Here is a 13223-nt window from a genome sequence, read left to right as displayed (position 1 = left end):
ACCTTCTTCTAGTATTGGGGGGCCTCATAACATAGAGCCTCACCAATTCCCTCTCCAGTATTTCACAGGATTTCCTCAAGAGTCCCTATTGAGTTTCTTGTGTTGATTAGAGGAGGGCCCATCTCCAGTATGACCGTGTGCTGAACTGAAATCGGTGTTCATGCCATGTACCAACCAGGAGCTGAAAATATTTAGTCTTAGCATTCGATAACTTCAGTTTGGATCATTAGAAATAAAGCCAGACAGTGTGTAAGGGTTGACTACACATCCACTTGGTCCTTCAATGTCTGTAGCAGTAACTTCTCGGACAACCTGCACAAAATGTCCACAAGTGAAATAGGGTGACAGGCAGACATAGCCAGGATTGGGGAATCATTTGGTTTACACATCAGACCTGAAACAGGTAGCACAATATATTGTCTATATGTTAGCACTTGTGAGAATTAACTTTTGCTTCACAAAGGTACGTGTGGCCGAAGGTCAGTATCAGCGAATAATATCTATGTATAGATATTTATATAAACATGTTAATATCTGCTTCCTCTGATTCTGACATCTGAATTGGAAACCAGTCTTAAAATAAAAATACATGTTTGGGAACTTTGGGGTTTGTCACAGAGCTGAGTCCCTCAGGTCAACAGAGTATAGAGAAGTAATGTTTCCATGCTGAATGCTCCTTCCAGTGTCAACATTTCAGAGGATCCCCCTCCTACCGGACTTAGTCTTTTCGTGTTCACAACTGGCACGATACAAGGGAGTAAAATGGTCTGCTGATCCAAGTAAAAGGTTGCTTTTACTTGGATCAACGTTCACTTTAATTCCAGGGCAACACAATGTACTCAGTACAGCTCTAGAAGACTCCTTTAATTCAGACACACTCAGAGGAAGGCAATGGATCTTTGTCCTAATAGGTATGTGATTTGGTATTACATTGTCTCTAACATCATGTGTGTCTGTGACACCCCAGGAAACCCCTGGAAATAGTATCCAAATGCATAACCCGTGTGCAGGACTGTTAGGTAATACCCCACAGCTTCACCGCCAATTGTATCATTTGAATCTAGGCGATACCCCACTGCATTATTGCCAATTGTGCCATTTGAATCTAGCCAATTGTGGTATTTGAATCTAGGTGATACCCCACTGCATTATTGCCAATTGTGCCATTTGAATCTAGCCAGTTGTGTTATTTGAATCTAGGTGATACCCCACTGCATTATTGCCAATTGCGTCATTTGAATCTAGCCAATTGTGGTATTTGAAACTAGGTGATACCCCACTGCATTATTGCCTACTGTGTTATTTGAATCTAGGTGATACCCCACTGCATTATTGCCAATTGTGCCATTTGAATCTACTACCACCCCCACACAACGCCAGCGCAGTACTGTAGAAAATGCTAACTATTTTACTCATCTTCTGCGCAATGGCCACGCCCGTATCCCCAGACACTCCTATCCAGGAGACTGAGTCAGGAGCCCCCCCTCCCCAGCCAGGCTCCAATCTCACCAACAACTCCCACACAACTAGATACTATCCTGACCCTTCCTACCCAAGATATTATTGCAAGTCAGGACCCAAAACCCTTGCCTCCCTTCCCTGTCCTACCACTGAAAGAAACAACAAACTTCGCGCCAGACTCTCTAAACTTTATGAGCCGCCCCGAAGATCCCTGTCTGACTCCAAACGCGAAGCCAAAAGGTCCACCAAAGGCATCACTATACCCACAACCAAGTCCAAACCTATCACCCATACAAACATCTCGGTAAAAACGAATGTACACTCCTACAAAGGAGCTCTCCTAAATACCAGATCATTGGTCGCACATGCCCTCGATATAGCAGACCTAATTATCACAGAGAAATTAGACTTTATTGCCCTAACCGAAACGTGGCTCCACAATGCAGCAGGCCCATCTCTAATGCTGGCCATCCCAGACGGCTACACTATATCTAGGCAGGACCGGGTAGGTAACCGGGGCGGTGGCATCGCCATCATATCCAAAGCAAGTTTAGCTCTCAGACTAGCCCCGACTCAAACTCTGCAGTCGTGTGAATCCCTCACTGCCAAACTCCCCATAAATCACACCCAATCCCTCACTATCCACCTGATTTACAGACCACCAGGTCCACTTGGAACATTTGAGGAAGATTTACATAACCTAATCTCTAACAATGCGAAAACCACCTCACAACTACTGCTACTAGGGGACCTCAACCTAGGGTTCAACGACCCAGCAGACTCACATGCATCTACCATAGCCAATACGATATCCTCACTCGGACTCTTTCAAAAAGTCAACCTACCCACCCACTTGAAGGGTAGAACCCTAGACTGGGTTGCTGATGCCAATTGCTCAGCGGTCATCACCGCCACCACACCACTACCCTGGACCGACCACTCGCTGGTCTCCTTCAACCTACTGACCTCTAGATCAACTACCACAACCGTGTCACTGGCACCACCCTGCCTCACAAGAAACAAGAAAAATATCTCAATAGAAAAAATCATCCCAGCTATCCTTCCAACCTTAAACGCATTACCAGACAATCTAGATCCCACTACACTAGTTCACGAATACAATAAAATCATGCTATCTACCATGGACAAAATTGCCCCACTCAAACTCCGCACCAGCAAGCCAAAAACCCATTTAAACAAATGGTATACACCCGAACTCAAAGCCCTCCGCCTAAAAAAGCGAAAATGTGAAGCTGATTGGAAACTATGCCCCTCCAGTGAAAGGAAAGCCATCCTTGACACGATTTCTCGTCATTACAAAGCTGAAATCTGTTTAGCCAAACGGAACTCCTATAACATCCGCATTGCCAATTCCAATTCAAGTATGAAGGAGCTCTTTTCCATACTGAAGGAACTTGAGTCACCCATTGCTACACCCGACACCTGCACTAAGAACCAGACCTGGTGCACAGACATACAACAAGCACTAGCAAATAAAATAAACACCCTACAAAACAAAATTCAACTAAAAAAAGACTCACTAAACCTCACTAACCCTCCCACAACTCCGCCCACTGCCACACCAAGTACACATATCAACTCATTCACCTTTTCTAAAACCACTACCCTGGAGGTTGAGAAAATCATCCTTTCCCTTAAACCATCAAACTGTAAAGGCGATATCTGCCCCGCGCACATAATAAAGGACGCAGCCAGAGACCTGTCGCCCTTTATCTCCAAACTCATAAACGCCTCTTTCTCCTCAGGCAGCATCCCCGCCAACTTAAAACAATCTTGGGTGCTCCCCCTCCTCAAAAAACAGACGCTCGATCCCCTCATCCCCACTAACTACCGACCCATCACCACGGTACCCTTCCTACTGAAAATCTTGGACAAAGTTGCCTACGTCCAGATTCAAAAATACTTAGAACTACACAAACTACTAGGCTCCAGACAATCAGGTTTCCGCCCACTTCACGGCACGGAAACAGCCCTTATCGATCTGAAAACCCAAATTGATGATCTTAGGGACAAGGGTAAGACAGCACTCCTCCTCTTACTCGACCTCTCCGCGGCCTTCGACCTCGTCGACCACAAGGTCCTCTGCAAACACCTTGACTCAGCCGCTCACTTCTCCCCAGAAGCTATCAAATGGATTGAGTCCTTTCTGAGCGAGAGAACCATGAGAGTCTTCTCCCCTTCAGCAGCAGCAGACCCCTCTCCTACTACTTGTGGAGTCCCGCAGGGCTCATGCGTCTCCCCCACACTTTATAACATCTTCACCAAACCCCTGTTCGACGATCTGGACCATCTGGGTGTCACCTACACTAACTATGCTGATGACACTCAGATTCTCCTCCCACTTTCAGGTGATCACAGTAAGGACAGAGAGTTGGTGAATAGGGTATATCTCATCATTCAGGCATGGATGGCATCGCATGGTCTATGCCTGAATGATGACAAGACAGAGCTCATCATCCTAGGTTCCCCCGCCAATATCAACAAATTAGGCCTTGAATATGCTGAATTCAACATAGATGGCAATCTCATTAGAGTATCCAGGGAAGTAAAAACCCTCGGCTTTTATCTAGATGCCACTATGTCATTCAATAAACAGGTCAACTCACTAGCATCTACCACTGCGTACACCTGCAAATTAATAAGGGCAGGCAGACCATTCCTTTCCAATGACAGTTGCTTGATCCTGGCAAGAGCACTCATACGATCTAGGCTCGATTATTGTAATGCCCTCTATAGTGGCGCTAACAAAGCCATTATCCACAGGCTTCAAATCCTGCAAAATAACGCCCTGAGAGCTGCCCTCGGCATTAATAAGAGAGATCATATCTCTACCACTAGACGCCAACAGAAATGGCTCTCCACAGACAACAAAATCAAATTAAAGTTGGCCTCCCTAACCCATAAAGCCCTCAACAATGCCGCCCCCAGCTACCTGGTGGACAAGGTAAAGAGAAAGTCCTCCATCAGACAAACAAGAACTATCAATTCCAACCGCCTGATAATTCCCAGATTCAAACTCTCCACCATTGGTGGGAACAGCTTTCCGGTGAAAGCTGCCATGCTCTGGAATTCGTTGCCACATAACCTAAGAGCTGACCAACCATACTTACACTTTAGAAAACACCTCATCAGTCACCTTAACTCCAACAACCCTTGTTTGTAGCTGCACTTTCTATACCTAGGTATAGATAGTGATACCCTGCCCGTGACCTCGCCCTCGCCTCTAACAGCCCTTACAGCACACATCTGTACACCTTCCTCCTGTATAGATATTGACCTATTTGTATGAAGATTTGCATACACTTCCATACCTCCTATTCCTGTAATCCTGTAAGCGGGAATACTTTTCTCAGGAGTACCCGCCTCTAACAGCCCTGTACATATTTGTATATTTGTTTATTTACCCCTGCATAGATATTGACTTTGTATGTTTGAAGATTTGTACATCTCTTATCCTGTAATTTTGGTTATCTCTATCATTACCTCATTGTGTATATTGCCGCAACATTGTAAGCTTCGAATTATCTTCTGCCTGCGCCCTGGTGCCCCTGGGTAAGGTGCGCCATATAAATAAATAAACAAACAAACAAACAAACAAACAAACAAACATGGGAAGTCTTCCTCAATATTGCTTTTAAGTCCTGGATGAGGCCCACATATAGATGCTACTTATATGTATTCCTCTCGGAGGTCCAATCTAATCAAAATCAAGATTTCATCAACATTTGTTCCTGAATTAGGTAACGCTTGCCTCGACGCTCTTGTTGACCTAGTTTTATAATGTCACTATAAGTAGTTATTTTTAACAGGCGTGCACACCTACATAGAAGGACTACCTGGACCAGAGTTGTTGTTACTTCAAGGTTCTGCACATTAAACAAACCTCTGTCCTAATACAAAAGACAACCCACCCATAGTTATCCCCCTCGGGTTAGGGGAGGATAGTATTTGGAATGAAGAACCCCAGAACAATACTAGGGGGAGCTTATCTGAATGAGTCCAGGCTTCTTGGAACAAAGATCCAATTTAGAGTTTTTTACCTTCATGGGATAGCTTCAAATATGGTAGATCTGAAAGGGGTTGAGGATTTCATTTGCCCCCGTTCACTAGGGACTATCATGATTGGTGCTGACAACTGGAGCTCGGTTGAATTTTAGGCCAATATTTGGTCATTAGTAATGCTGTGTTGAAGTAGCATTCATACCCAACTCTCATTGGATTTGGGCACAGCTGCATGCATGCTGATGGAGACCATGCAACTGATGGAAAAGCCAGATCTTCTATTTACCAGTGGGTCCTCTTATTAAAGGAGAAGGAAAGCCGATGGTAAGTAATGTTGGAAAAAGTAACATGACCTAATTTAGCTCTTTCTAGTGCAGGACTTGAAACTAGACAGAGTCACAATATTGGCAGCCCAGAGAAATATGATCCTCATTGGTTGTACTACTCTTACATAACAATGATTTTGTTATGTAGTGATAATATTGCCTGGGGAAAGGCCGCCAGGGGGCGACATTTTCTCAAATGTGCACTCCCACGAAAATCAAGCACTTTCCCAAAATACTCTGCAACTGGAGTGAGAATAGAAAATTGCACCGGTCTTAGAATATGTGGGGGAAGGCTTTTAGGGGTGCAGGGAAATCAGTCACCTGCCTGGTGACTTTTTTCCAGGGGACATTATCACATTGAACCATCATTTCTATATAAAAGAAAGCTATATCTTAGATCTCAATTCTGTAATCCTGTAACTAAGCTCTTGCAAGTAACAACGCCTCAATGCCCTTGGGCTGTTTGCGCGCTATATAAATTTAATAAATAAATAAATAAATAAATAGGCTTGCAATCCAAACCCACAAGCTAGAACTGTGACGTATCAAGATTTGCAGACCACTCTCTTGTTTTTTAAGTGCCTGAGAACGTTTCTAAAATGTCACCTTTGGATAGCTTGGGTTTGGGGCGTATATTCATTTCCCAATTAAAGTCCGGAAAAGAGGCCACCAGTTTTCTCCAGTGCAAAGTCAAGTCTTGTGACTGATATTAAAAACAAATTATTCATAGGATTGTTTCCCTTTTATCTCAGTGGGCTCTCTCGCCTGAAATTTGGAAAGCCGGTCTGACACCCTCGGGGTTCGCCCTTCAGGAACGTATATGCATTAGTTGTAGTACAGGAGTGATTATGGGTCTCCATGGGCGGGCTTTTCCAGAGGCATCCTACATATCCCGGTGCCATTGCCAGAGCATGTTTGTGTTATCTATGATATTTCTGCTCCTGTTACGTTGACTCACTACCCGCAAATCTAATATGAGTAGTGTGGCCCCAGTTGTAGCTGGGCAAACATCTGTAGCGGGTCTACCCTTTCCCTGTCATTGAAAGCAGTTCCTTCCCTTCGGGATGGACCAGAAGAGATGCCAGAAATCTGAAACATCCTTCTCGCTCATCTCTGAGTCTTTGAAAGAGAGAACACCCCAGTGTTCTTTAAGAGCAGGCCTGATCCTAGGAGATGTAGTCAATGAAGACATAGGGGGAGCTGGTCTAAAGATGCTCGACCTAGACATCCAGAGTCAGGACTGGTCACCAGGGTTTGGGAGCCCTCTGAACACAGGGAAAGATCCTGGGTAAAATAAATAATGTATTATCAGAAGGACGCGTCTAACCAAACTAGAAATGTCTTATTGTCTGTTTTAAAAAAAAACTGAATACACACATATATCACCAAACCTTCGACAGGAAATGTGTTTTCCTCTTAACTGCATTGCATTTTGGAATAAATAAAATAACATGCAACTTCAAAGGAGCTGCTCTGCAATTGGAATATCATAGTAGAAATGCTTCGCAGCCAGGTGATGGGCGTTTAGCGCCTACTGCTGCCATTTCCCAGATTAGGTGCATTCTACAAAAGGTAGGACCATGTCATAGAAATCACTTTGTAAATGTGCTATTAAACGATGTTTCTGTCTAGTAGTGCTTTGTTTCTGTCTACAGCTATTTCATTTTGGAAAATGTGGAAAATGCACATACGAAAACCCAATGTTCATTTCCCAGTGAAAGTCGATTATTTCTTTACAATGTAAAATTCGATTTAAAAATAAATAAGTGCCACAAGGGATTATTTATAATATTGTCTACAATACATTTTGACAGAGCTTTAAATATTTATTTTATTATTTGTTGTGCAAAAGAATCATAAAGTAAATATTGTTAATTATTTTAGTTTATTTAGTGTTAGGCCAAAATGATACCAAAGCGCTCTTCATTAAAAAAACATGACTTGACCAAAGAATGAAGAAGGTCTATCAAATTAATGCTTTTTCTTCAGCCTGTAAATCTAGACTGTTGTTTTAAACTTCAATTTTTTTGTTTATTCTGCATTTTCTAATCTGAGATTTAGTTTTTTCTAGATTCTTCGTTTGGAATTTTGGGCATTATATCTTTTTCATGTTGGATTTTTAGCAGCTACGGTTTACACACATCAAACTGTTGAAGTCCATTTCTGACCTTGCAGACATCAGTTGCTGGATAAGTTCTGCTACCACAGGGAATATGGGACAGATACAACGAATGTGTGACTTTGAGCAGTAACACTTGCGTAAGTGGGCACGCTGCCGTGGTAAGATCCAAAGTTGTACCAGAGGCGTAGACAGGGTAGGGCCTGAGCGGGCAAGGCCCATCCAAACTCTGTAAATGCCCTCTCTGCAGCGCTGTGTGGGAATTTACAGATGTTAATGTCACTACAGGGGCCCAACTACATTAGATCCAAGGCCCACTTGTTAGACAATCCCGGCTACGCCTCTGACTGTTGTACTCACTTTGGGCCGGAGTATTTCTGGTAAATAAGGAGTTTGTACCTGGGATGGGCCGGAGGGAGATAACGGAGGATGATGAGCCCGGTGCTGAAGGTAAAGCCGGCGAAGGCAGTGAGGATATGATCACTTCTGTAAAGAGAGGGAAGAGAAGACAAGGATTTAAGTATTAATGGATGACTGTAGTAAAGGCGAAGTAACTGAATAAAACATGACGCTCTGTACCTGTCTGATGCGGAGAAAGGGACTGACGAATGGGCGGGGTGGGTGGGGGAGATACCGTATGGGACATGCCATGGCATGCACATGCAAAACTAATGTTCTAATATGCTGCCTAGCAACACACTCCAGCTGTCGCTGGTTCCATGGGGCATCCCAAGAGTACAGAGGAAAGGGGACCGGACGTAAGAGTCATTTTTGTGTCTGAGAGCGTTCATCGCGATCTGCGTGAGACATAAACTCAGGAGTCATCTGTTACCTTTAGTTTTCACAACAGGAATGACCGGTACTTCAAGCTCCTCCTCGTCATCATAGTCTTCTTCGTAAACAATATCAGGGGATTCCTTGATCTGCAAATAATCCTTACACATCATTTTATGCTCATATTGAATCAAAAACAACAATCCAATTAATAATTCAAGAATACTCTACAGGATTCTTTAACAAATAAAACCACTCAAAGCGAAAACATACTATATAGCAGGGGTTTGTAAACTGAGATTATCCAGATGTTTTTGACTATACATCCCTCTCCACGTTGACTAGGCTGAATAGGGTTTATGGGAGTTGTAGTCCAAAACATCTGGAAAGCCAAAGATTGCAGCCAATTTTATATAGGAAAAGATTGGCGTTTGAAGTATGACCCGTCAATGTAGCAATTTATCTTTAGTATGTGTAAGTTATCATGGGAAAGGATTTACATAGGAGCCCTTTCACCCCACAGCACACCTTTAACATCATGAAGCAGTGCGAGATGGCTCTCATTCATGGCTGAACAAAGCCCAAGCGCAGTGTTGACCTGGCAGTTATCTGAGATGCTGATGCAGAGAGTACCCCCATAATGTTGGGGATTATACTGAAACTAAGAAACCAGGGAAGAGCAATACATTGTCGGTTTGGGACCTTCTCTTTGCTCCCTATTGTCATATTCAATAAACAGAAGGTTTCAGCTGTCTTAACATATGGAGCGGAAGCACTTGTAAATCTCCCCTGGAAGATCTGGGAGTTACGTGAAGCCTTTTTTTGGCGGAAGATCCTAAGGCCACCCACCTCAGTACCAGCAGCCACAATAAGACACGAACTAAGACTGCAATCATTAACATCAATAGTCATGTGGAAAACGATCTCCCTATTTCGGAAATGTGTGATAGAGGGTCCACCAGCTCCTTTTGAGATATTGACGGGTTCTGAGACAACAAAGGATAAAAATCTATCAAGATGGAAAAATTGCTGTAAAGAATACTTAGATCATTTCAAGATCAAGATGGAAACTGTAATAGGAAATCCGAATAAGGTGAAAAGATCCTACAGATCAAAGACTGGATAGAGACTATTGAATTAAAGAGCCAAAGAAAATCTTGTATTAACATAATATGGGAAGGCAAAAAAGTCAACTAACTACCATTATACCGGATAAAGCTTCCTTCTGCTCACTACAGAGACCTTTTGTTAAGGTGTAGGCTCAGCATCTTAGCCACAAGAGAAGTGATGTCAATAAGAGAACAGATCACATTAGAGGAAGCAAACGGTCGTTTCTGCAAAGAGGTGGGCACTATTGAAACAATCAGACATTTGATGTTTACTTGTCCAGCTCTAAGTGATCAAAGAAGAACGGTAATGGGGGACTACTACTCATGGTCCAAACCACGGCTGCGGTGCAGCATATTAACGAAGGCCCTCCCTGGCCAGTGCTGTTTTGTATGCAAGGCAATGCTCCGTTAGCGTGATCCACACCAACTCAATGATACACTGTCATTTTGATTGCAGACAAACGGAAGTAGCACTGCTTGGGTGAATTTGTTTGAAATCGGGGGACAGCACCACCATAAAAAAACGAAATATGAAGCATGCTCAAGAGTATTTCCTGCGGCCTATGCAACTGTAACATAAGTAGATGCAGTAGACAGCAGAGAGGTATTAATAAAGAACAGCACAAGTACTGCTGCACTTTTGGAACACGGCTGAGAGTTCCAGTGCAGTTGGTCTTGTTGCCTATTTTACATCAAATGTGCCTAAACATTGGGCATGCTTCAAAATCCTACCTCAAGCTTTTCATGGTTTGTATTGCATTATCCGCATTTGCACGGCAAAGAGCTAAGAAAGAAGACAGTCCAATACGCAAGCAGTGGCCCCGCTCCAACGTCTCTTTCTATGGTCAACATTGCTAAGGAAAGACGAGGCATAAGAACAGCCTCCTATTTCTTGGAGGTGTGGGAAAATCCTGCTCCATCCTTCAACAAGAATCTGCGCCTGTGTTGCTCTCCCTGGCTGGAGATGCGTTGATGGTAATCTTTCAATATAATAAAAGGCCAGATGTATGTTTGTCCCTGTTATGTTTGTCCGATGAGGTAGCTTTGCCTGTTGGCACCGCTAGAGGGAGCTGTTGGCTTAGGATATATAGGGGCCCTACCGTGTAAACGTGCACTTTGGCCAGTGTACACGGGCTTCCACACTAGTAAATAAATAAATAGCCTGCAAATTCAGATAGGTGATCTAGCATTAAAGGTCTCAAGCTGGAGATGTACATTGATGGAGAATGAAGGGAAACCAGCCCCTGACATTCCTGGAAACCAGCCCCTGACATTCCTGGAAACCAAGCCCAGTCTGATTTCATGAGGTCGCCAAAATATACGCACGTGGTTAGTGCAACAATGAATTCAACTTATTTCCACGTTCTAATTGATGCATCAGGACGTGTTGACGAGTCAATTGTGATGTTTTTCATGTATTAAATAAACTTTGATTATGGGGCAGCTAAAGGGTTTGGGTGGGGCTGCCTAATCCTGCCAACCATGGCATTTGCGGCAAATGAAGGAAAACCTGAAACCGCCAGCGGGGAATGCAGGGAATATCCCATCCCAGCGGCTGGAATGTCAGCTTCTTCCAGAAATTCCCATCTCTCAAGACTTATTTCTGGTTGGGAATGGTACTTTAATGTTCCTGAATAAACAATATAGTTTAAAAACTGGGACTGTTTTTGAAATGCTACACACCGATTTTGCATTGACAAGCTCAATTTTTTTTGTTTTTAAAACTCCATAAATGGCTTTGTAATTTTTTTTTAAAGCAGGGATAGGTTGTGAAATACTATAAATAACCTTAATATCTGTTCACCGACAACTACAACTGTATGTAGCGTGTACATGTTTAAATAGCCTATCCCAACATGTTTAGCAGTTAGCAATGAAGTACGGATGGACGTTGTTTGGAGTTCTTACTTCACTTTAAGCCACTTCCTGGGAAAAGAAAACCTGATCTTTAACCATGAAGTAAACACAATACAGAACACGAGAACCTGGACTATCCTGCCCCAGGAATTAAACATTTCCATGAAGCCTCCTCTTGTAAGCCATGGAGCCTAAATGGCGCAGCTGTTTCCAGGTGGGCTCTACCACCCGCCACTCTCCCCTGGGTTCATATTGGATATCTTCAATGGCTTAATGACATCCAAACAAGTCTCTCCAATAGTCGCTGGCTCCCTCTGGCGGCACTTGAATGCAGATGCTTTTTTTGGTCCCTGCTGTTCAATAAAAATATCAGTAATAATAATAATAATAATAATATCACATTTGTATATTGTGCTTCATGTTTGATTCCTGCTGCTTCTAGGAGCTGTAAAAGTAGGGCCTATATTTGCCCTGGTCAACGGTGCTCAATGTATCAGATGCAGAAGGATCAAGCAGCATGTTGGACCCGCTGGGATTTGAACCTGTGAATACAGAGGTTACACACAGATAATCTGCTGTGAATGCGTATCTAGCGCATCTGCTCCACCTGCCTGGCGGGCGACTTTCACACAGAGGCGTTGCTAGGTGGGGGGCTAAAGAGGCTATAGACCGGGTCTTTTGGTTGTAGCCCCGGATAGAAGCGCAGGGGCTACAACCAAAAGGCTAGCTAGCCCTGAGTCCGGACAGTCCTGACATTAGCGTAGCCCCGGGTCTTTTCCAGACCTAGCAACACCCCTGCGTCTGTGACAGGCAAACCGGCACTTTGGAATAGAAACAAATATGGAGCAATACCCTGGCTGTACAGAGACAGGTGAGAGGGGAGGGCCAGGGCCGCATGTTGCTTCGTATCAGTGTAGTAATACGCAGTGCTGCTGCTCATACCGGAATGACTGGTCGGATGGGGTTGACAAAGGTTTCGGTTTTCACGGGCCTCTCCGGTAACGTCGGCGTTAGCACAGGGTTGTCAATTTTCATGGGAAGCAGGGGAAGCAGTGGAATTTGTCCTCCTGGAGGTAAAGGGATTCCGTTGGGTCGCAGGCCATTTCCAATGCGATTGTAAATTAGGTCGCCATGTTCATCTTCACAGAACTGGTGCACTAATTTTGACTGCAAAGCTTAAAAGAAAAGAAAAGAAAAGAATTTAGAACATACAATATGATTTAGAGAAGCAAGTGCAAGACAAGTAGTGCCAAGTACAGTTGTTGACCTACTGACAATTCATGTTCATACTGATGCAAGTACCTGATCCATTGCCACCAAAAGGGCTACAGCAGGGGTGTGTAACCTGTGGCTGTCCAGATGTTTTGGACTCCAATTCCCATGATCACTCACAATTTACTGTGGTGGTTGGGGCTGATTGGATTTCAGGGGGCAACGTTTGGTCTTCTGGAAGGCCACCAAAGGGATGGTCCAGTAAAATGAATGTTACTGATTCGGCTAGTAACGGCGCATATGCAATTTTTGAAGGATGGACCAATGGCTTGCAGATCCCCA

At 43.7% G+C, this 13223-nt stretch overlaps 1 protein-coding gene across 1 annotated transcript in view; it reads right to left on the bottom strand.

Moving 5' to 3' along the window:
* The window catches only part of LOC138488828 (collagen alpha-1(XXVIII) chain-like), a 324042-nt gene that overhangs the window by 15604 nt on the left and 295215 nt on the right, over positions 1-13223 (bottom strand). The window contains exons 33-35 of the mRNA XM_069616159.1: positions 12612-12844; positions 8762-8852; positions 8329-8415 (exon numbers count right to left, since the gene is read on the bottom strand). Coding sequence (XP_069472260.1) covers positions 8329-8415; positions 8762-8852; positions 12612-12844 — 411 coding nt within the window. The remainder of the gene's footprint in view (positions 1-8328; positions 8416-8761; positions 8853-12611; positions 12845-13223) is intronic.

Source organism: Ambystoma mexicanum, chromosome 9, assembly GCF_040938575.1.
Source record: "Ambystoma mexicanum isolate Mex_15411 chromosome 9, UKY_AmexF1_1, whole genome shotgun sequence".
Lineage (NCBI taxonomy): Eukaryota > Metazoa > Chordata > Amphibia > Caudata > Ambystomatidae > Ambystoma > Ambystoma mexicanum.
This window is presented reverse-complemented; position numbering and strand designations above follow the sequence as displayed.